At 43.4% G+C, this 26,108-nt stretch overlaps 1 protein-coding gene across 1 annotated transcript; it reads left to right on the top strand.

Annotated features, from left to right (window-relative positions):
• The first annotated feature begins 326 nt into the window (after positions 1–326).
• LOC135519476 (interphotoreceptor matrix proteoglycan 2-like) lies at positions 327–24,255 on the top strand. The gene is made up of 6 exons (XM_064944709.1): positions 327–866; positions 16,571–16,737; positions 18,993–19,018; positions 19,170–19,202; positions 23,985–24,022; positions 24,206–24,255. Exons 1-6 carry the CDS (start codon positions 575–577, stop codon positions 24,253–24,255), a joined length of 606 nt encoding a protein of 201 aa, XP_064800781.1. The 5' UTR covers positions 327–574.
• The last annotated feature ends 1,853 nt before the right edge of the window (positions 24,256–26,108 follow it).

The following is a 26,108-nucleotide window of genomic DNA, read 5'->3' as shown; positions in this document are numbered from 1 at the left end:
TCTTTGCACTTAAAGCCATATCTCTCTGCGGGTGGCCTCTTCACCCTTACCCCCTTTCCCCTCTCTCTCCTTGCACGTTTCCCTCGCACTAAGCACCCTTTCCAGTATTACACCAGTATCTTCTTGACAAGCTGCTATAAAGGGCTTAGCAAACAAGATTAGAGAACAAAATCTCTCTCAATGGGCCATCTGCCTAGCTGAGCCTGAGCCCTGACCGGGAGCTGTTCGGTAGCACCATGGAACACACCTTCCTCAGCCGACATAAGCAAGGAGGAGAGAATCACTTCAGAATGACTGGTTAAAAAAACATATACATGTTCTGGATTCTGAACTATGCAAACTCATAAGGAGGGCCTAACATTGTTGTACGATTCCAGAGGAAGTGCCTGTCGTGTCAACGTGACCCCTTTTCAACCCTTTGGAGGTAAAACCACTACGGATTTAAGATGTCGGACTCTTCATTGAAATGCCTTTTGTGTACACTTTCGTTCATCTTAGCGTTTGAACTCTTGGGAGTAAGAACAGGTATGTATGCAGGCCTAACAAACAGTCAAGCTACACTTTCGCAATTAAGATGGAGTTGTTGTCTAATGCGTTGTATTGTTTTATCACAGACGCTGCATCTGGGGAAGGACCTCTTCTTCCTGACGGACAGGATCTATATTACAAAACAGTTCAAATATCACCTATTCTATCAGTTCCTCAAAGCATAGTTCATTCACCTCTCCTCAAGGTCTCACACAAGGACCATGGCGCTATCCTCCGGCAGAAGCGCAACGTGCTTTTCCCCAGCGGGGTCAAACTTTGTGCTGAAGAGAGCGTGCAACAATCCATTGCAAATCACCTCAGCTACTTTCACCTGCGAGGTAAGACCACCACCACTCACCTGTATGTATAATGATGGAGGAAGAAGTCCCCACCCCCAAATCTGAGGTGGCAAGTCTGCGCGTGTGGCCCATTCCGTTGACCCCTACCCAGACCATAGAGAAGGCCTACAGTGGCTTCAGAAATGATTCACACCCCTTGACTTTTCAATTTTTTTGTGTAAACAGCCTGAATTTAAAATGGATTAAATTGAGATTTTGTGTCACTGGCCTACACACAATACCCCATAATGTCAAAGTGGAATTATGTTTTTATACATTTTAGCAAATTGTTTTAAAATTAAAAGTTAAAATGTCTTGAGTCAATAAGTATTCAACCCCGTTGTTATGGCAAGCCTAAATAAGTTCAGGAGTACACATTTGCTTAACAAGTCACATAATAAGTTGCATGGACTCACTCTGTGTGCAATAATAGTGTTTAACATAATTTTTTAATGACTACCTCGTCTCTGTACCCCACACAGACAATTATCTGTAAGGTCCCTCATTCAAGCAGCACATTTCAAACAGATTCAACCACAAAGACCAAGGACGGTTTCCAAGGCCTCACAAAGAAGGGCACCTATTGGTTGATGGGTAGAAATAATAAGCAGAGATGAAATATCCCTTTGATCATGGTGAAGTTATTAACTACACTTTGTATGGTGTATCAATACACCCAGTCACTACAAAGATACAGGCGTCCTTCCTAACTCAGTTGCCGAAGAGCAAAGAAACCGCTCAGGGATTTCAACATGAGCCCAATGGTAACTTTAAAACAGAGTTTAATGGCTGTGATAGGAGAAAACTGGGGATGGATCAACAACATTGTTACTCCACAATACTAACCTAAATGACAGAGTGAAAAGAAGGAAGCCTGTACAGAATATTACAAACATGCATCCTGTTTGCAATTAGGCGCTGAAGTAAAATTGTGATTCAGGAGTAAAATAACTGTATGTCCTGAATACAAAGTGTTACAAAGGCAAATCCAACAAAAAAAATCACTGAGTACCACTCTTCATATTTTCAAGCATGGTGGTAGCTGCATCATGTTATGGGTATGCTTGTCATCGGCATGGACTAGGGAGTTTAAAAAAAATAAAAATAAATGGAATAGAGCTAAGCACAGGCAAAATCCTACAGGATAACCTGGTTCAGTCTGCATACCAACAGACACTGGGAGACAAATTCACTTTTCAGCTGGACAATAACCTAAAAAACAAGAAAGAATATACACTGGAATTGCTCACCAAAACTACATTGAATGTCAGAAGGTGAATTCACCAATTTGTAAGTCGCTCTGGATAAGAGCGTCTGCTAAATGACTTAAATGTAAATGTAATGTTCCTGAGTGGTCTAGCTACAAAAAATCTATGGCAAGACATGAAAATGGCTGTCTAGCAACGACCAATAACCAACTTGTCAGAGCTTGAATATTTTTTTACAGAATAATGTGCAATTATTGTACAGTCCAGGTGTGCAAAACTCTTAGAGACTTACCCAGAAATACTCACAGATGTAATCGTTGCCAAACGTGATTCTAACATGTATTGACTCAAGGGTGTGAATTCTTAAAGTACCAGGCAAAAGTTTGGACACACCTAGTCATTGCAGTTTATTTTTTTGACTATTTTCTACATTGTAGAATAATAGTGAAGACATCAAAACTACGAAATAGCACATATGGAATCATGTAGCAAACAAAAAAGTATTAAACAAATCAAAATATATTTTATATTTGAGATTCAGGCTGTAACACAACAAAATGTGGAATAGTTATGAATATTTTATGAAGGCACTGTATATGCTATAGTCTACAGCCCTAAAAACATGAGGTGTGTTTTCAGGCAACATCTGCTCTACTTTAGATGAATTTCCTGGCAATAAGTATGTCACACTGTAAGTCGCACTGTATGTAAGGATCAGCCCATTTAGAGACTTGAGCCAGATAGCAGCACCTACACAGAGGGGGAGGGAGAGACAATCCTGACTCAGAAGGATGTTGGGCGTGAGCAGGCAGGTTAAAAGTCAACTCTCACAACATATGTCCAGCCACTCAAGGTGAGAGAGAGAGGCTTACGGTTTTGAGATGGTGGAGTGAGTGGGTCTGTAGGGCCTGTAGTGGGACTAATCAGTAGTCAGTGTGCAGGATAGCTCTGTATGGGATTCCAGTCTTGTGGGATACTGAGACACTGACTTGGCTGGACTAAGTTAGAGGGTTGCTAACATTCCATCCTTGGCTTTTTGGTGAACTCTGGAGTCTCCCAGCATTGTCTCGCGATGAATAGTAAAGTTATTGGTAGCACTTTACAACTCCACATAATAAAGCATTTATAAAGGATTAGTAAACCATTTATTCATTAATTACTCCCATAATTGTAAATGTTGGTAACCTAGTTATTCACACATTTATGAACAACTTTTAAAGTATTTAATAACGATTCATAAGATCATTCACAAGATGTTTAATATACAAGTAACTGCCAAAATAATGGAAACACGAGAGTAAATGAGTGATACAAAGTATATTGAAGGCAGGCGCATCCACACGGGTGTGGTTCCTGAGTTAATTAAGCAATTAACATCCCATCATTCTTAGGGTCATGTATAAAAATGCTGGGCAGGCTATTAATTTGGCTACCATGGCTATACCCCCATAGCAGGACAATGCCCCATCCACAGGGCACGTGTAGTTACTGAATGGTTTGATGAGCATGAAAATGATGTAAACCATACGCCACGGCCGTCTCCGTTACCAGAACACTTACAGGAGATACTGGAGCGACGCCTGAGACAGCGTTTTCCACCACCATCAACAAAACTCTAAATGATGTCATTTCTGTTGGAAGAATGATGTCACATCCCTCCAGTAGAGTTCCAGACACTTGTAGAATCTATTCCAATGTGATTTGAAGCTGTTCTGGCTCGTGGTGCCCAATGCCCTATTACGACACTTATAGAATCTATTCCAAGGTGCATTGAAGCTGTTCTGGCTCGTGGTGCCCAATGCCCTATTACGACACTTATAGAATCTATTCCAAGGTGCATTGAAGCTGTTCTGGCTCGTGGTGCCCAATGCCCTATTACGACACTTATAGAATCTATTCCAAGGTGCATTGAAGCTGTTCTGGCTCGTGGTGCCCAATGCCCTATTACGACACTTATAGAATCTATTCCAAGGTGCATTGAAGCTGTTCTGGCTCGTGGTGCCCAATGCCCTATTACGACACTTATAGAATCTATTCCAAGGTGCATTGAAGCTGTTCTGGCTCGTGGTGCCCAATGCCCTATTACGACACTTATAGAATCTATTCCAAGGTGCATTGAAGCTGTTCTGGCTCGTGGTGCCCAATGCCCTATTACGACACTTATAGAATCTATTCCAAGGTGCATTGAAGCTGTTCTGGCTCGTGGTGCCCAATGCCCTATTACGACACTTATAGAATCTATTCCAAGGTGCATTGAAGCTGTTCTGGCTCGTGGTGCCCAATGCCCTATTACGACACTTATAGAATCTATTCCAAGGTGCATTGAAGCTGTTCTGGCTCGTGGTGCCCAATGCCCTATTACGACACTTGTAGAATCTATTCCAAGGTGCATTGAAGCTGTTCTGGCTCGTGGTGCCCAATGCCCTATTACGACACTTATAGAATCTATTCCAAGGTGCATTGAAGCTGTTCTGGCTCATGGTGCCCAATGCCCTATTACAACACTTATAGAATCTATTCCAAGGTGCATTGAAGCTGTTCTGGCTCGTGGTGCCCAATGCCCTATTACGACACTTATAGAATCTATTCCAAGGTGCATTGAAGCTGTTCTGGCTCGTGGTGCCCAATGCCCTATTACGACACTTATAGAATCTATTCCAAGGTGCATTGAAGCTGTTCTGGCTCGTGGTGCCCAATGCCCTATTACGACACTTATAGAATCTATTCCAAGGTGCATTGAAGCTGTTCTGGCTCGTGGTGCCCAATGCCCTATTACGACACTTATAGAATCTATTCCAAGGTGCATTGAAGCTGTTCTGGCTCGTGGTGCCCAATGCCCTATTACGACACTTATAGAATCTATTCCAAGGTGCATTGAAGCTGTTCTGGCTCGTGGTGCCCAATGCCCTATTACGACACTTATAGAATCTATTCCAAGGTGCATTGAAGCTGTTCTGGCTCGTGGTGCCCAATGCCCTATTACGACACTTATAGAATCTATTCCAAGGTGCATTGAAGCTGTTCTGGCTCGTGGTGCCCAATGCCCTATTACGACACTTATAGAATCTATTCCAAGGTGCATTGAAGCTGTTCTGGCTCGTGGTGCCCAATGCCCTATTACGACACTTATAGAATCTATTCCAAGGTGCATTGAAGCTGTTCTGGCTCGTGGTGCCCAATGCCCTATTACGACACTTATAGAATCTATTCCAAGGTGCATTGAAGCTGTTCTGGCTCGTGGTGCCCAATGCCCTATTACGACACTTATAGAATCTATTCCAAGGTGCATTGAAGCTGTTCTGGCTCGTGGTGCCCAATGCCCTATTACGACACTTATAGAATCTATTCCAAGGTGCATTGAAGCTGTTCTGGCTCGTGGTGCCCAATGCCCTATTACGACACTTATAGAATCTATTCCAAGGTGCATTGAAGCTGTTCTGGCTCGTGGTGCCCAATGCCCTATTACGACACTTATAGAATCTATTCCAAGGTGCATTGAAGCTGTTCTGGCTCGTGGTGCCCAATGCCCTATTACGACACTTATAGAATCTATTCCAAGGTGCATTGAAGCTGTTCTGGCTCGTGGTGCCCAATGCCCTATTACGACACTTATAGAATCTATTCCAAGGTGCATTGAAGCTGTTCTGGCTCGTGGTGCCCAATGCCCTATTACGACACTTATAGAATCTATTCCAAGGTGCATTGAAGCTGTTCTGGCTCGTGGTGCCCAATGCCCTATTACGACACTTATAGAATCTATTCCAAGGTGCATTGAAGCTGTTCTGGCTCGTGGTGCCCAATGCCCTATTACGACACTTATAGAATCTATTCCAAGGTGCATTGAAGCTGTTCTGGCTCGTGGTGCCCAATGCCCTATTACGACACTTATAGAATCTATTCCAAGGTGCATTGAAGCTGTTCTGGCTCGTGGTGCCCAATGCCCTATTACGACACTTATAGAATCTATTCCAAGGTGCATTGAAGCTGTTCTGGCTCGTGGTGCCCAATGCCCTATTACGACACTTATAGAATCTATTCCAAGGTGCATTGAAGCTGTTCTGGCTCGTGGTGCCCAATGCCCTATTACGACACTTATAGAATCTATTCCAAGGTGCATTGAAGCTGTTCTGGCTCGTGGTGCCCAATGCCCTATTACGACACTTATAGAATCTATTCCAAGGTGCATTGAAGCTGTTCTGGCCCTCGTGGTGCCCAATGCCCTATTACGACACTTATAGAATCTATTCCAAGGTGCATTGAAGCTGTTCTGGCTCGTGGTGCCCAATGCCCTATTACGACACTTATAGAATCTATTCCAAGGTGCATTGAAGCTGTTCTGGCTCGTGGTGCCCAATGCCCTATTACGACACTTATAGAATCTATTCCAAGGTGCATTGAAGCTGTTCTGGCTCGTGGTGCCCAATGCCCTATTACGACACTTATAGAATCTATTCCAAGGTGCATTGAAGCTGTTCTGGCTCGTGGTGCCCAATGCCCTATTACGACACTTATAGAATCTATTCCAAGGTGCATTGAAGCTGTTCTGGCTCGTGGTGCCCAATGCCCTATTACGACACTTATAGAATCTATTCCAAGGTGCATTGAAGCTGTTCTGGCTCGTGGTGCCCAATGCCCTATTACGACACTTATAGAATCTATTCCAAGGTGCATTGAAGCTGTTCTGGCTCGTGGTGCCCAATGCCCTATTACGACACTTATAGAATCTATTCCAAGGTGCATTGAAGCTGTTCTGGCTCGTGGTGCCCAATGCCCTATTACGACACTTATAGAATCTATTCCAAGGTGCATTGAAGCTGTTCTGGCTCGTGGTGCCCAATGCCCTATTACGACACTTATAGAATCTATTCCAAGGTGCATTGAAGCTGTTCTGGCTCGTGGTGCCCAATGCCCTATTACGACACTTATAGAATCTATTCCAAGGTGCATTGAAGCTGTTCTGGCTCGTGGTGCCCAATGCCCTATTACGACACTTATAGAATCTATTCCAAGGTGCATTGAAGCTGTTCTGGCTCGTGGTGCCCAATGCCCTATTACGACACTTATAGAATCTATTCCAAGGTGCATTGAAGCTGTTCTGGCTCGTGGTGCCCAATGCCCTAATTACGACACTTATAGAATCTATTCCAAGGTGCATTGAAGCTGTTCTGGCTCGTGGTGCCCAATGCCCTATTACGACACTTATAGAATCTATTCCAAGGTGCATTGAAGCTGTTCTGGCTCGTGGTGCCCAATGCCCTATTACGACACTTATAGAATCTATTCCAAGGTGCATTGAAGCTGTTCTGGCTCGTGGTGCCCAATGCCCCATTACGACACTTATAGAATCTATTCCAAGGTGCATTGAAGCTGTTCTGGCTCGTGGTGCCCAATGCCCTATTACGACACTTATAGAATCTATTCCAAGGTGCATTGAAGCTGTTCTGGCTCGTGGTGCCCAATGCCCTATTACGACACTTATAGAATCTATTCCAAGGTGCATTGAAGCTGTTCTGGCTCGTGGTGCCCAATGCCCTATTACGACACTTATAGAATCTATTCCAAGGTGCATTGAAGCTGTTCTGGCTCGTGGTGCCCAATGCCCTATTACGACACTTATAGAATCTATTCCAAGGTGCATTGAAGCTGTTCTGGCTCGTGGTGCCCAATGCCCTATTACGACACTTATAGAATCTATTCCAAGGTGCATTGAAGCTGTTCTGGCTCGTGGTGCCCAATGCCCTATTACGACACTTATAGAATCTATTCCAAGGTGCATTGAAGCTGTTCTGGCTCGTGGTGCCCAATGCCCTATTACGACACTTATAGAATCTATTCCAAGGTGCATTGAAGCTGTTCTGGCTCGTGGTGCCCAATGCCCTATTACGACACTTATAGAATCTATTCCAAGGTGCATTGAAGCTGTTCTGGCTCGTGGTGCCCAATGCCCTATTACGACACTTATAGAATCTATTCCAAGGTGCATTGAAGCTGTTCTGGCTCGTGGTGCCCAATGCCCTATTACGACACTTATAGAATCTATTCCAAGGTGCATTGAAGCTGTTCTGGCTCGTGGTGCCCAATGCCCTATTACGACACTTATAGAATCTATTCCAAGGTGCATTGAAGCTGTTCTGGCTCGTGGTGCCCAATGCCCTATTACGACACTTATAGAATCTATTCCAAGGTGCATTGAAGCTGTTCTGGCTCGTGGTGCCCAATGCCCTATTACGACACTTATAGAATCTATTCCAAGGTGCATTGAAGCTGTTCTGGCTCGTGGTGCCCAATGCCCTATTACGACACTTATAGAATCTATTCCAAGGTGCATTGAAGCTGTTCTGGCTCGTGGTGCCCAATGCCCTATTACGACACTTATAGAATCTATTCCAAGGTGCATTGAAGCTGTTCTGGCTCGTGGTGCCCAATGCCCTATTACGACACTTATAGAATCTATTCCAAGGTGCATTGAAGCTGTTCTGGCTCGTGGTGCCCAATGCCCTATTACGACACTTATAGAATCTATTCCAAGGTGCATTGAAGCTGTTCTGGCTCGTGGTGCCCAATGCCCTATTACGACACTTATAGAATCTATTCCAAGGTGCATTGAAGCTGTTCTGGCTCGTGGTGCCCAATGCCCTATTACGACACTTATAGAATCTATTCCAAGGTGCATTGAAGCTGTTCTGGCTCGTGGTGCCCAATGCCCTATTACGACACTTATAGAATCTATTCCAAGGTGCATTGAAGCTGTTCTGGCTCGTGGTGCCCAATGCCCTATTACGACACTTATAGAATCTATTCCAAGGTGCATTGAAGCTGTTCTGGCTCGTGGTGCCCAATGCCCTATTACGACACTTATAGAATCTATTCCAAGGTGCATTGAAGCTGTTCTGGCTCGTGGTGCCCAATGCCCTATTACGACACTTATAGAATCTATTCCAAGGTGCATTGAAGCTGTTCTGGCTCGTGGTGCCCAATGCCCTATTACGACACTTATAGAATCTATTCCAAGGTGCATTGAAGCTGTTCTGGCTCGTGGTGCCCAATGCCCTATTACGACACTTATAGAATCTATTCCAAGGTGCATTGAAGCTGTTCTGGCTCGTGGTGCCCAATGCCCTATTACGACACTTATAGAATCTATTCCAAGGTGCATTGAAGCTGTTCTGGCTCGTGGTGCCCAATGCCCTATTACGACACTTATAGAATCTATTCCAAGGTGCATTGAAGCTGTTCTGGCTCGTGGTGCCCAATGCCCTATTACGACACTTATAGAATCTATTCCAAGGTGCATTGAAGCTGTTCTGGCTCGTGGTGCCCAATGCCCTATTACGACACTTATAGAATCTATTCCAAGGTGCATTGAAGCTGTTCTGGCTTATAGAATCTATTCCAAGTGGTGCCCAATGCCCTATTACGACACTTATAGAATCTATTCCAAGGTGCATTGAAGCTGTTCTGGCTCGTGGTGCCCAATGCCCCATTACGACACTTATAGAATCTATTCCAAGGTGCATTGAAGCTGTTCTGGCTCGTGGTGCCCAATGCCCTATTACGACACTTATAGAATCTATTCCAAGGTGCATTGAAGCTGTTCTGGCTCGTGGTGCCCAATGCCCTATTACGACACTTATAGAATCTATTCCAAGGTGCATTGAAGCTGTTCTGGCTCGTGGTGCCCAATGCCCTATTACGACACTTATAGAATCTATTCCAAGGTGCATTGAAGCTGTTCTGGCTCGTGGTGCCCAATGCCCTATTACGACACTTATAGAATCTATTCCAAGGTGCATTGAAGCTGTTCTGGCTCGTGGTGCCCAATGCCCTATTACGACACTTATAGAATCTATTCCAAGGTGCATTGAAGCTGTTCTGGCTCGTGGTGCCCAATGCCCTATTACGACACTTATAGAATCTATTCCAAGGTGCATTGAAGCTGTTCTGGCTCGTGGTGCCCAATGCCCTATTACGACACTTATAGAATCTATTCCAAGGTGCATTGAAGCTGTTCTGGCTCGTGGTGCCCAATGCCCTATTACGACACTTATAGAATCTATTCCAAGGTGCATTGAAGCTGTTCTGGCTCGTGGTGCCCAATGCCCTATTACGACACTTATAGAATCTATTCCAAGGTGCATTGAAGCTGTTCTGGCTCGTGGTGCCCAATGCCCTATTACGACACTTATAGAATCTATTCCAAGGTGCATTGAAGCTGTTCTGGCTCGTGGTGCCCAATGCCCTATTACGACACTTATAGAATCTATTCCAAGGTGCATTGAAGCTGTTCTGGCTCGTGGTGCCCAATGCCCTATTACGACACTTATAGAATCTATTCCAAGGTGCATTGAAGCTGTTCTGGCTCGTGGTGCCCAATGCCCTATTACGACACTTATAGAATCTATTCCAAGGTGCATTGAAGCTGTTCTGGCTCGTGGTGCCCAATGCCCTATTACGACACTTATAGAATCTATTCCAAGGTGCATTGAAGCTGTTCTGGCTCGTGGTGCCCAATGCCCTATTACGACACTTATAGAATCTATTCCAAGGTGCATTGAAGCTGTTCTGGCTCGTGGTGCCCAATGCCCTATTACGACACTTATAGAATCTATTCCAAGGTGCATTGAAGCTGTTCTGGCTCGTGGTGCCCAATGCCCTATTACGACACTTATAGAATCTATTCCAAGGTGCATTGAAGCTGTTCTGGCTCGTGGTGCCCAATGCCCTATTACGACACTTATAGAATCTATTCCAAGGTGCATTGAAGCTGTTCTGGCTCGTGGTGCCCAATGCCCTATTACGACACTTATAGAATCTATTCCAAGGTGCATTGAAGCTGTTCTGGCTCGTGGTGCCCAATGCCCTATTACGACACTTATAGAATCTATTCCAAGGTGCATTGAAGCTGTTCTGGCTCGTGGTGCCCAATGCCCTATTACGACACTTATAGAATCTATTCCAAGGTGCATTGAAGCTGTTCTGGCTCGTGGTGCCCAATGCCCTATTACGACACTTATAGAATCTATTCCAAGGTGCATTGAAGCTGTTCTGGCTCGTGGTGCCCAATGCCCTATTACGACACTTATAGAATCTATTCCAAGGTGCATTGAAGCTGTTCTGGCTCGTGGTGCCCAATGCCCTATTACGACACTTATAGAATCTATTCCAAGGTGCATTGAAGCTGTTCTGGCTCGTGGTGCCCAATGCCCTATTACGACACTTATAGAATCTATTCCAAGGTGCATTGAAGCTGTTCTGGCTCGTGGTGCCCAATGCCCTATTACGACACTTATAGAATCTATTCCAAGGTGCATTGAAGCTGTTCTGGCTCGTGGTGCCCAATGCCCTATTACGACACTTATAGAATCTATTCCAAGGTGCATTGAAGCTGTTCTGGCTCGTGGTGCCCAATGCCCTATTACGACACTTATAGAATCTATTCCAAGGTGCATTGAAGCTGTTCTGGCTCGTGGTGCCCAATGCCCTATTACGACACTTATAGAATCTATTCCAAGGTGCATTGAAGCTGTTCTGGCTCGTGGTGCCCAATGCCCTATTACGACACTTATAGAATCTATTCCAAGGTGCATTGAAGCTGTTCTGGCTCGTGGTGCCCAATGCCCTATTACGACACTTATAGAATCTATTCCAAGGTGCATTGAAGCTGTTCTGGCTCGTGGTGCCCAATGCCCTATTACGACACTTATAGAATCTATTCCAAGGTGCATTGAAGCTGTTCTGGCTCGTGGTGCCCAATGCCCCATTACGACACTTATAGAATCTATTCCAAGGTGCATTGAAGCTGTTCTGGCTCGTGGTGCCCAATGCCCTATTACGACACTTATAGAATCTATTCCAAGGTGCATTGAAGCTGTTCTGGCTCGTGGTGCCCAATGCCCTATTACGACACTTATAGAATCTATTCCAAGGTGCATTGAAGCTGTTCTGGCTCGTGGTGCCCAATGCCCCATTACGACACTTATAGAATCTATTCCAAGGTGCATTGAAGCTGTTCTGGCTCGTGGTGCCCAATGCCCTATTGCGACACTTATAGAATCTATTCCAAGGTGCATTGAAGCTGTTCTGGCTCGTGGTGCCCAATGCCCTATTACGACACTTATAGAATCTATTCCAAGGTGCATTGAAGCTGTTCTGGCTCGTGGTGCCCAATGCCCTATTGCGACACTTATAGAATCTATTCCAAGGTGCATTGAAGCTGTTCTGGCTCGTGGTGCCCAATGCCCTATTACGACACTTATAGAATCTATTCCAAGGTGCATTGAAGCTGTTCTGGCTCGTGGTGCCCAATGCCCTATTACGACACTTATAGAATCTATTCCAAGGTGCATTGAAGCTGTTCTGGCTCGTGGTGCCCAATGCCCTATTACGACACTTATAGAATCTATTCCAAGGTGCATTGAAGCTGTTCTGGCTCGTGGTGCCCAATGCCCTATTACGACACTTATAGAATCTATTCCAAGGTGCATTGAAGCTGTTCTGGCTCGTGGTGCCCAATGCCCCATTACGACACTTATAGAATCTATTCCAAGGTGCATTGAAGCTGTTCTGGCTCGTGGTGCCCAATGCCCTATTACGACACTTATAGAATCTATTCCAAGGTGCATTGAAGCTGTTCTGGCTCGTGGTGCCCAATGCCCTATTACGACACTTATAGAATCTATTCCAAGGTGCATTGAAGCTGTTCTGGCTCAATGCCTTATTATGACACATTATGTTGCCGTTTCCTTTATTTTGGTAGTTATCTGTAGGTCCTAAATTCCATCATTTAGAGTTTTGTTAATGGTGGTGGAAAACGCTTTCTCGGGCGTCGCTCCAGTATCTCCTGTAAGTGTTCTGGTAACGGAGACGGCCGTGGCGTATGGTTTACATCATTTAATAATCATTAGTTTTAAAAAATTGTGTTGGCTATTTACACTTTAGAAATATTTTGTAAATGTTTTGAGTGACCAATGTAATTTCTCACAAAAAGATGGACATGCCATTGGTAGACATTTCAGCAGTATCTGATGCTCAAAATGGCCCTTAGAAGATATCGATGGTTAAACAATAAGCACACAAAATATATTGAAACTTTTATTCCAAAACAGTCCCACTGTTGTAGTAGTGTGATATGACACACTTCAGACACACTGAGTATGCTGAGTAAAATACCTTTTTTTTAAATGCTAACATAAGCGTTTCTTGGCAGCAGCGGATGGAGGCATTGTCTTAGGGCCTAGCCTTTTGTTGGCCCCAAGATACATTTAGTTGGGGAGCTTGCCCGGTTGGTAATTCAACTATGATCACTACAAGTTAGTTTACTAGAGTACTTTACCAATTTAAAAAGCTTTAGCTGACATGGCAGTGTTAATCTTGTCAACAATAACTGACGAAAAATACTCGCCAACGACCTACTATAGAGATGAGTTGCTATGGAAAAAAAGGATAACTATTACATGACTTTTCATTTTAGGACAATACTTCCATGTGATACTAATGAACATTATATTTGTCATGCCCTGACCTTAGAGATCCTTATTATTCTCTATGTTTGGTTAGGTCAGGGTGTGACTCAGGTGGGAAAGTCTATGTTTTCTATTTCTTTGTTTTTGTCCGAGTGTGGTTCCCAATCAGAGGCAGCTGTCTATCTTTGTCTCTGATTCAGGATCATATATAAGTTGTCATTTTTCCTTTTGGGTTTTGTGGGATCTTGTTTTCTGTTTAGTGGTTTTTGCCTGACAGAACTGTTCGCTTTCACGTTTGTTATTTTGTTTGAGTGTTTTTTAAATATTAAAATCAGGAACACTTTCCACGCTGCGTCTTGGTCCACTCTTCATTCAACAAACGAGAGCGTTACAATATTTGACATGAAGCTCCAATTCATCAGTTGTCATCAATGCTTAGCATGCATACAGAATAGTTCATGCAAGCCTCTCATTTGGAAAATGTACGTTTTTCAGTTGTGTTGTCTAATTGAGCTGATTGGTCCGGCTCTTCCTCAGGTCACTTCAGTCACTAGTCAAACTTTTGAAGGATGCAAAGCCAGAACACTTGACTTGTAACTAACCTCAACTAGAAACAATGTTTACTCTCTTACTTTCATATAAGCTATTTTTGCTTTGATCACAACAGAAGCTCTATTTTCCCATGTGCGCTGTTATTCATTCATCTGTGTTCCTGCTCTTGCGCCTCTGTGTCATTTTTTGGTTGCTATTTGTCTGCGGTTAAAAGACTGAAGCACTGGAAGATTTAAATGTTGTATACAGTATGTAACATTTATACCTGCAAACCGTACATCAAACATGAATACCTCAATCACCATATTAGTAGTAATGAAATAACAAAAACGATCCGGTCCAGCCAGCTGCTGTGTGTAGGCTACATCTCCCTGTTGTATGATTAGTTCGTGGTCAGGAGGTTGCCAACTTTAGCAAAACATTAACATTACAACTCTACCTCAAGTCCTTGCAACAGTTGTTTCACAACCATTTGTGTGAATAAAATGTTGGATATATTTCCTTTAACGTCCTGTGTTGTGTGCTTATTGTTTTACCATTGATATGTTCTAGAATATTTTGAGACCATCTGGTTTTGTTGGAATGTCTACTCATGACATGTCCATCTTTTTGTGAGAAATTACACTGGCCACTCAATACAGCCATAAAATACTTAACTAATGAATAGTAGTAATGTCACGTTGGTTAGAATAAATATCGGAGCGAGTCGCAGTGGATGTTGAGTTCCACATCATTTAATGATAAAGTGAAACTTAGCAAAGACAAAAACAAATAAACAATAAACTAACAATGAACCGTGACTACAGAGATGCTACGTGCACTAACTCAAAACAATATCCCACAAACACAGGTGGGAAAAACAGCTACTTAAATATGATCCCCAATTAGAGACAAGGATTACCAGCTGCCTCTAATTGGGAATCATACACAATCACCAACATAGAAAAACAAACCTAGAACCCCACATATAAATAATAAACTAGACTAACCCCCGGTCACGCCCTGACCTACTCTACCAAAGAAAATAAGGACTCTCTATGGTCAGAATGTGACAAGTAAATGGTTTATAAGGATGTATAATAAACATCAATGCCGTTCTGACGTTGCTCACCCTAATATTTACATATTTCTTAATTCCATTCTTTTACTTTTAGATTTGTGTGTATTGTTGTGTATGGTTAGATATTACTGCACTGTTGCAGCTAGGAGCACAAGCATTTCGCTACACCAACAATAACATCAGCTAGACATGTGTATGTGACCAATAAAACTTGAATTTCATTAGATTTTATTTGAATGGAGCACCGATGAATAAATGATTTACAAATCCATTATGAATGCTTTATAACGTGCTGTTATTATAAAATGCTACCGGGCTATTCCAGGATGTTTTCTTTGTACAGTAAATAAATTAATTAATAAATTAATGACTTTCAAGAGATTGGTCCAATTTGGCAACCAAAACTTTAGTTTCAGAACAGCACTTACGAACAGACCTGATTCAACTCAACATCTTCTCATCAAGACCTTCCTCCAGCTGGACTGGAACAAATCCCACCCTGTTGCTCTGTAGACCGGGGCTGTGGTTGGTGAATGTAAGAGTATAGATGCAGGTAGGTGAGGTAAGCACAGGGATTGAGGAAATATAGTGCAATATTATATAGGTGCACGGTCCCTACCATGTAGATGAGCTGAATTGGGAAGAGGATAGTTGGGACAGCATTATGGTTTGGGGCAGATACTTTGCTGTATGAACACATCTTTAACCTTATTAACCCAGGAGAAGCTTGAAGATATGGGGATTGGGGAAATACTTTGGGTCCAGGAATGAGACAGTACATTCTTAGAAAAAAAGTGCTATCTAGAACCTAAAAGGGTTTTTGGCTGTCCCCATAGGATAACCAATGTTTTGCTTTCAGGTAGAACCTTTTTGGGTTCCATGTAAAACAATTTCCATAGAGGGTTCTACATGACACCCAAAAGGGTTCTACCTGGAAGTTTAAAAAAAATGGTTATCCAATGGGGACACGAAGAACCCTTTTGGAACCCTTTTCCTTAAGAGTGTAGAGGAAACACAGTGAGGGTTTGTTAGGTAGCTGCAGGTCATTGGGTTGGTGACATGTAAGCTGATTTATGGAGAAGGGTTACATCACTGGTTTGGCATTGGCCTGACAGTGGAGAGTGATACTGAGGTCAGGCAGATAGGTACACAGCAGGTCTGCTTAACCACAACCCTGCTGTGGCAGGGCTAAACATGGAATCAGTTAACTCTGACCTGGTGGGGGGTATGTACTGTAACACTTATAGTCACACTGTGATCGACACATGAGCTAATATGCCAGCTAAGATTTACCTCAGGGGTCACAGCTCTAGAATTAGACAGCCACAGCCTGCATACTGTAGTTTTCATCAATGCCCCTTGTTATCCTCAGAGACAGAAAGAATGGGTTCTTTCGCCAATATGTGACCTGTGTGTGTTCAGTGTGTCAGGAGACGGTGTGGGAGGCCTTCAAGATCTTCTGGGACCGCCTCCCAAACCAGGAAGAGTACCAGACCTGGATGAGCCAATGCCTGGACGGCACAGCCACCGCTCTGGCGATGGGCAAAAACTTTAGCCAATCAAAGGAGTCCCTGGCCCTGGTTGAGAGTGTGAGTCTCTCCAGTCTCCATGACATTACCATCATCATGTACAGTACCAGTCAAAAGTTTGGACACACCAACTCAGTCAAGGGTTTTTCTTTATTTTTACTATTTTCTACACCGTATAATAATAGTGAACACACAAAACTATGAAATAACCTACATGGAAACATGTAGTAACCATGTCAAAACATATTTTAGATTCTTCAGAGTAGCCACCCTTTGCCTTGATGACAGCTTTGCACATTCTTGGCAGTTTCTCAACCAGCCTCATCACCTGGAATGCATTTCAATTAACAGGTGTGCCTTGTTAAAAGTTAATTTATGGAATTTATTTCCTTATTAATGCATTTGAGCCAATCAGTTGTGTTGTGACAAGGCAGGGTTGGTATACAGAATATATATTTTTTCCCTATTTGGTAAAAGACCAAGTCTTTATTATGGCAAGAACAGCTCAAATGAGCAAAGAGAAACGACAGTCCATTATTACTTAAAGACATGAAGGTCAGTCAATTCGGAAAATTTGAAGTACTTTGAAAGTTTCTTCAAAGGCTGTCACAAAAAACATCAAGCGCTGCGATGAAACTGGCTCTCACGAGGACCGCCACAGGAATGGAAGACCCAGAGTTACCGCTGCTGCAGAAGATAAGTTCATTAGAGTAACCAGCCTTAGAAACTGCAGCCCAAATAAATGCTTCACAGAGTTCAAGTAGCAAAGTGTCACGACTTCCGCCAAAGTGGGCTCTCCTGCCCGTTCAGGCTGTGCTCGGCGGTCGTCGTCACCGTCCTACTAGCCACTACCGATCCCTTTTTTGTTTTTTCTGTTGGTTTTGTCTTACTAGTTTCACCTGTGTGTATTTTAGTTTAATTAGCTTCCCTATATGTAGTAGGTTGTCCCGCCCTTGTTTTGTGCGGGATTGTTGTTTGTTACTCTGTTGGATTGTGGTTTTCATGTGTGTATTCTCCGGACTGTTTGGTCCTGGTTTTGGGCTGGTCTGTTCTGTTCTATACGCCCTGTATGTTGACGTGACCGTTTTTTGGCCGGAGAATAAAATCACGATATACTGAACCCTGCTCTCTGCGCCTGATTCCAACCCACCACTCCTAGTATCCCGTGACACAGAGACATCTCAACATCAACTGTTCAGAGGAGACTGCGTGAATCAGGCCTTCATGGTCGAATTGCTGCAAGGAAACCACTACAAAAGGACATAAATAATAATAAGAAACTTGCTTGGGCCAAGAAATACGAGCAATGGACATTAGACTGGTGGAAATCTGTTCTTTGGTCTAATGAGTCCAAATTTGAGATTTTTGGTTCCAACCGCCATGTCTTCGTGAGACACAGAGTAGGTGAACGGATGATCTCTGCATGTGTGTCGTTCCCACCATGAAGCATGGAGGAGGTGTGATGGTGTGGGGATGCTTTGCTGGTGACACTGTCTGTGATCTATTTAGAATTCAAGGGACACTTTACCAGCATGGCAACCACAGCATTCTTGCACACGCCATCCCATCTGGTTAGCGCTTATTAGGACTATCATTTGTTTTTCAACAGGACAATGACCCAACACACCTCCAGGTTGTGTAAGGGCTATTTGACCAAGAAGGAGAGTGATGGAGTACTGCATCAGATGACCTGGCCTCTACAATCACCAACCTCCACCCAATTTTTAAGATGGTTTGGAATGAGTTGGACGGCAGAAAGAAGGAAAAGCCGCCAAGTGCTCATCATAAGGGAACTCCTTTAAGACAGTTGGAAAACGCATTCCAGGTGAAACTGGTTGAGAGAATGACAAGAGTGTGCAAAGCTGTCATCAAGGCAAAGGGTGGCTACTTTAAAGAGTCTAAAATATATTTTGATTTGCTTAACATTTTTTTTGTTTCATGATTCCATCTGTGCTATTCCATAGTTTTGATGTGTTCATTATTATTCTACAATGTAGAAAATAGTCAAATGTGGAATAAGTCAAGGGGTATGAATACTTTCTGAAGGCTCTGGATATGCTACAGTCCTCAGCCATATAAACAGCCATATAAACAGCCATATAAACATGAGGTGTGTGTCATCACTGCATTGAGTAGGTGTGTCCAAACGTTTGACTGGTACTGTATGTCTGCAACTTCCACATCGTTATTCATCCAAATTGTGATGGCTTTCAGCTGTTATTTTGTATGTGTGTGTGTGTGTGTAACTACTATATTCACGCTTCAATCGTTACTTGCTGTTGTATCATTTCTGTCTTCCATCTTTGCCATTTCAGAGAATGTTGCTGACAGGGTTAACAAGGTATAGTATGTAATACTGTCATAGTTACTTTCATTGCCATTGTAACATTTCTTGGAGCGTATTCACTGTGCATTACCCTTGTCTTACATGTGTCTCATTCTTTTCCCCATTGCTGCTCTCTCTCTCTCTACTCCTGCTCCACCAACCGTAGTGAGCCCAACAACTCATGGCTACATATGTGCAGGTAAAGTTCTGAAAGTTCTTCAAACCTACCTGGCCATATTACTCCTCATCCTCTCCCCCATTGCTGTGGCCGTACAGTTAATTTGGGAACATTTTCAGACTCCTTGACTTTTTACACATTTTGTTATGTTACCACCTTATACTTAACTGGATCCCAAAAAATAATCATCCTCATCAATCTACACACTACACCCCATAATGACGAAGCAGAAACAGGCTTCTAGAAATGTTTGCAAATGCATTCAAAATTAAAAACAGAAATTTCACATTTACATAAGTATTCCGACACTTTACTCAGTACTTTGTTGAAGCACCTTTGGCAGTGATTACACCCTCGAGTTTCTTGAGTATGACGCTAAAAGCTTGGCACATTGTATAAACAGATAAACGGTATCTACTGTATCTCTATGGCTGCAGATACACGGTATCTATCTCTATGTCTGCAGATGAATAGTATCTATCTCTATGGCTGCAGATGAATAGTATCTATCTCTATGGATGCAGATACATGGTATCTATCTCTATGGCTGCAGATACACGGTATCTATATCTATGTCTGCAGATACACGGTATCTATCTCTATGGCTGCAGATACATGGTATCTATCTCTATGGCTGCAGATACACGGTATCTATCTCTATGGCTGCAGATACATGGTATCTACCTCTATGTCTGCAGATACACGGTATCTATCTCTATGGCTGCAGATACATGGTATCTATCTCTATGGCTGCAGATACACGGTATCTATCTCTATGGCTGCAGATACATGGTATCTATCTCTATGGCTGCAGATACACGGTATCTATCTCTATGGCTTCTGATACATGGTATCTATCTCTATGGCTGCAGATACACGGTATCTATCTCTATGGCTGCAGATACATGGCATCTACCTCTATGTCTGCAGATACACGGTATCTATCTCTATGGCTGCAGATACACGGTATCTACCTCTATGGCTGCAGATACACAGTATCTACCTCTATGTCTGCAGATACACGGTATCTATCTCTATGGCTGCAGATACACGGTATCTACCTCTATGGCTGCAGATACACGGTATCTACCTCTATGTCTGCAGATACATGGTATCTACCTCTATGGCTGCAGATACACGGTATCTACCTCTATGTCTGCAGATACATGGTATCTAAATCTATGGCTGCAGATACACGGTATCTACCTCTATGGCTGCAGATACACGGTATCTACCTCTATGGCTGCAGATGCACGGTATCTATCTCTATGGCTGCAGATACACGGTATCTATCAAATCAAATCAAATCAAATTTATTTGTCACATACACATGGTTAGCAGATGTTAATGCGAGTGTAGCGAAATGCTTGTGCTTCTAGTTCCGACAATGCAGTAATAACCAACAAGTAATCTAACTAACAATTCCTAAACTACTGTCTTATACACAGTGTAAGGGGATAAAGAATATGTACATAAGGATATATGAATGAGTGATGGTACAGAGCAGCATAGGCAAGATACAGTAGATGGTATCTGCAGATACAGTATATACATATGAGATGAGTATGTAAACAAAGTGGCATAGTTAAAGTGGCTAGTGATACATGTATTACATAAGGATGCAGTCGATGATATCTCTATGAGTACAGTATATACGTATGCATATGAGATGAATAATGTTTTGGTAAGTAACATTATATAAGGTAGCATTGTTTAAAGTGGCTAGTGATATATTTACATCATTTCCCATTCAATTCCCATTATTAAAGTGGCTGGAGTTGAGTCAGTGTCAGTGTTCTTGGCAGCAGCCACTCAATGTTAGTGGTGGCTGTTTAACAGTCTGATGGCCTTGAGATAGAAGCTGTTTTCAGTCTCTCGGTCCCAGCTTTGATGCACCTGTACTGACCTCACCTTCTGGATGATAGGGGGTGAACAGGCAGTGGCTGGATGGTTGATGTCCTTGATGATCTTTATGGCCTTCCTGTAACATCGGGTGGTGTAGGTGTCCTGGAGGGCAGGTAGTTTGCCCCATGGTGATGCGTTGTGCAGACCTCACTACCCTCTGGAGAGCCTTACGGTGGAGGGCGGAGCAGTTGCCGTACCAGGCGGTGAACAGCCCGCCAGGATGCTCTCGATTGTGCATCTGTAGAAGTTTGTGGCAGTGCTTTTGGTGACAAGCCAATTTCTTCAGCCTCCTGAGGTTGAAGACAAGGCCTGGATTAGCCTTCTTCACGATGCTGTCTGTGTGAGTGGACCAATTCAGTTTGTCTGTGATGTGTATGCATGAACTTAAAACTTGCCACTCTCCACTACTGTTCCATCGATGTGGATAGGGGGTTTCCCTCTGCTGTTTCCTGAAGTCCACAATCATCTCCTTAGTTTTGTTGACGTTGAGTGTGAGGTTATTTTCCTGACACCCACTTGCCGAGGGCCCTCACCTCATCCCTGTAGGCCGTCATGCAGAGATGCGTTGTTGGTCATCAAGCCTACCACTGTTGTGTGTGTCCTGCAAACTTGATGATTGAGTTGGAGGTTATGACGTGGCCACGCAGTGACTTGGTGAACAGGGAGTACAGGAGAGGGCTCTAGAACAGAGCCCTGTGGGGCCCCAGTGTTGAGGATCAGCGGGGAGGAGATGATTCTACCTACCCTCACCACCTGGGGAGCGACCCGTCAGGAAGTCCAGTACCCAGTTGCACAGGGAGGGGTGGAGACCCAGGGTCTCGATGGATGACAGTTGGAGGGTACTATGGTGTTGAATGCCGAGCTGTAGGAGATGAACAGCATTCTCACATAGGTATTCCTCTTGTCCAGATGGGTTAGGGCAGTGTGCAGTGTGGTTGAGATTGCATCGTCTGTGGACCTATTTGGATAAGCAAATTGGAGTGGGTCTAGGGTGTCAGGTAGGGTGGAGGTGATATGGTCCTTGACTAGTCTCTCAAAGCACTTCATGATGACGGAAGTGAGTGCTATGGTCTGTAGTCGTTTAGCTCAGTTACCTTAGCTTTCTTGGGAACAGGAACAATGGTGGCTCTCTTGAAGCATGTGGGAATAGCAGACTGATATAGGGATTGATTGAATATGTCCGTAAACACACCAGCCAGCTGGTCCCCGCATGCTCTGGAGGGCGCGGCTGGGGATGCCGTCTGGGCCTGCAGCCTTGCGGGGTTAACACGTTTAAATGTTTTACTCACCTGGAGCAGTGAAGGAGAGACCGCATTTTTCCGTTGCAGGCAGTGTCAGTGGCACTGTATTGACCTCAAACGGGCAAAAAATGTATTTTTTCTGCCTGGGAGCAAGACATCCTGGTCCGTGACTGGGCTGGGTTTCTTCCTGTAGTCCGTGATTGACTGTAGACCCTGCCACATGCCTCTTGTGTTGAGCCGTTGAATTGGGATTCTACTTTGTCTCTGTACTGAGACAGCTTAGATTGTTTGATAGCCTTACGGAGGGAATGCCAGCTGCATTGTTTGTATTCAGTCATGTTACCAGACACCTTGCCCTGATTGAAAGCAGTGGTTCTGTTTCAGTTTCACGCAATGAGCCATCAATCCAAGGTTTCTGGTTAGGGAATGTTTTAATCGTTGCTATGGGGATAGGGGACATCTTCAACGAGTTCAAATGATGCAGAATCAGCGAAGAGTCAATGTTGTTATTTGAGGCAGAGTCAGGAGAAAGGTTGGAGTCCACGTGATGGAAGCAGTCTTGGAGTGTGGAGTCAGCTTGGTCGGACCAGCGTTGGACAGACCTCAGCGTGGGGCAGTTTTTTTAAGTTTTGTCTGTAGGCAGGTATCAGCAAAATGGTAGTGGTCAGCTTTTCCGAAAGGGGGCGGGGCAGGGCCTTATATGGAAGAAGTTAGAATAACAGTGATCCAAGGTTTTTCTGCCTTGTGAGTTGGGGGAAGGTGATATGCTGATAAAATTTAGGGAGTCTTGTTTTCAGATTAGCCTTGTTAAAATCCCCAACAACGATGAATGCAGCCTCCGGATAAATGGTTTCCAGTTTGCAAAGGGTTAAATATCTCTATGTCTGCAGATACACGGTATCTATCTCTATGGCTGCAGATAAATGATAAGAATGTCTGCAGAAAGGGCTGGTATCTGTGACAGCATGTCTGCAGATACACGCGATCTATATAGATGTCTGCAGATACAGGTATCTATCTCTATGGCTGCAGATACATGGTATCTACCTCCCCGTCTGCAGATACATGGTATCTAAATCTATGGCTGCAGATACATGGGATCTACCTCTAGTCTGCAGATACATGGTGATCTAAATTTCTGCAGATGCCAGGATCTACCTCTATGGCTGGAGATACATGGTATCTGACCTCTATGTCTGCAGATACGGTATCTCCTCTATGTCTGCAGATACATGGTATCTATATCTATGTCTGCAGATACCACCAGTATCTACCTCTCTGGCTGCAGATACATGGTATCTACCTCTATGTCTGCAGATACACGGTATCTACCTCTATGTCTGCAGATACATGGTATCTATATCTATGTCTGCAGATACACGGTATCTACCTCTATGGCTGCAGATACATGGTATCTACCTCTATGTCTGCAGATACACGGTATCTACCTCTATGTCTGCAGATACATGGTATCTATATCTATGTCTGCAGATACACGGTATCTACCTCTCTGGCTGCAGATACATGGTATCTACCTCTCTGGCTCCACTACAAGTAGACCACCAGATAGTTTTGTGCTTCTTAACTATTATAAATTGATTTGATTGGATCTCTGAGGGAAACCTCTCAACTGTGAGTGACTGTTGTTTTTCCACAGCACCGCAACTCCTGCCACAGAACAAGAGGCTCAAGGAGGTCAGTGTCATACACACACACACACCTTTTATAACTTATTTATCCCTCCATCCTCTCTCTCACTGTTACCTATCTCTCTCCATCTCCTTCTCTCTGCTCTGTGACTTGCTCAGACCGGTAATAGCCCACTCAGTTCACTCACACCAACCCCTCTGGCTATTGATTTCTTGCCCCACATTACAGGCTCAAGCCAAGCAATGCCTCTGACTATCGATGTGTTGTGGTGCACATAGTGCTGTGGCAGTCACGAAATTTCATCAGCTGGTTATTGTTGTGCAAAAGACTGCCGGTCTCATGGTAATTTTACTTTTAATTAGCATAAACACGTCAAGCATCTCCAGTCCTCCATGCATACAACCCGCATACAAAAGTCTAATATATCAATTTAATATACACCATCACAATAAATCCATTATTAATTTTAGTCAGGTCTAAAGAACCATTAATATATGAAGAAAATGTATTTCAGAAGAACAGCATATGAGTTGGCTTACTGTATGTTATCTGGCAATGCTCAGGGCCATAGGATGTAGGCTTATTCATTTAGCTGACAATATATGCTTATAAGTCCCATGCTATTATTTCATCTTATATGATTTTATAGTAAGAAGAATATAATTCAACTTAGCTGAATATAACAGAAAGGATATCTTTCCCATTCCAGAATGAGTGTACATATGAAGTGGTTCTGTTGAGGTAATAGTGATAATTTGAAACAGGTTCTATAAGATACATTTAGAGTTATTAGGTAACTTTAGTTGTGAATTATACGAACCATAGAAATCCAAACATATATGGGCTGCATGATGCGACTATAGGCTGTTGATGATTTGAGAAAGTCACAAATAAAGCTTGTGCTCTGTTCCCTGCCTCAGGCTGCACAGCTCTTCTCTCATCAAGTGCTCATATTTTCACCCATCACACTATTCTCAATTGAGTCTTGTCTTTTCTAATATGTAAAATTAGTTTAGATTTAGAATGGCCCGTTATGAAATGGGCGGGAACAGGGCAGGAACAGGGGCAGGAACAGGGGCAAAGGGACATGTCATCCATATGCACTCTAATAGTGATTGGAGGCCACTTTCCTGCTGGTTCGTTTTCAATCATGCTGGGAAGGCTACTGTGGTTATTTCACTCCATGCATCAACCACTGTTTGAGGACCATGCAGCCTCTTGCTGCGTAACAGGTGATATTCCGCCCAAACTCTGTATGCCATGGGCTCTCCAACTCTGTTCATCGATAGTAACATGTTTTCACAAGAAACATATTTAATGAAACTGTTGACAGACCCTCTCTCTGTGCGCTCGAGAATGGAATGAAAGAGAGAGGGGAGGAGATGGAAAACATGTTGGGGAGATATTCTGTAGCTAAAGGCAAGGTGTCAGCCGATTTAATTATGAAAATTAAAAAAATGCCCTCAAAGGCGATTACTAGAATTTGCTCAATTTTGGAGTATACAGTGCATTCTGGAGTATGCAGGTATTCAGACCCCTGGACTTTTTCCACATTTTGTGACGTTACAGCTTTATTCTAAATTTGATTACATAATTACATACAACATTTTTCCCTCATAAATTTAAACACACTACCTCATAATGAAAAAGACTTGACTGGAGTCCACCTGTGGTAAATTCAATTGATTGGACATGATTTGGAAAGACACACACCTGTCTATATAAGGTCCCACAGTTGACAGTGCATGTTGGAGCAAAGAACCTGACGGTCACTCTGACAGAACTCTAGAGTTCCTCTGTGGAGACGGGAGAACCTTCCAGAAGGACAACCATCTCTGCAGCATCCCACCAATCAGACTTTTATGGTGGAGTGGCTAGATGGATGCCACTCCTCAGTAAAAGGCACATGGCAGCCCGCTTGGAGTTTGCCAAAAGGCACCAAAGGACTCAGAGACCATGAGAAACAAGATTCTCTGGTCTGATGAAAACAATATTGAACTCTTTGGCATGAATGCCAAGCATAACATCTGGAGGAAACCTGGCACCATCCTACGGTGAAGGAAGGTGGTGGCAGCGTCATGCTGTGGGGATGTTTTTCAGTGACAGGGACTGGAGGACTACTCAGGATCGA

This window comes from Oncorhynchus masou, chromosome 29 (genome assembly GCF_036934945.1).
Source record: "Oncorhynchus masou masou isolate Uvic2021 chromosome 29, UVic_Omas_1.1, whole genome shotgun sequence".
NCBI classification, from domain to species: domain Eukaryota; kingdom Metazoa; phylum Chordata; class Actinopteri; order Salmoniformes; family Salmonidae; genus Oncorhynchus; species Oncorhynchus masou.
The sequence above is the reverse complement of the archived record's forward strand: the minus strand, read 5'-3'. Positions and strand labels throughout refer to the sequence as shown.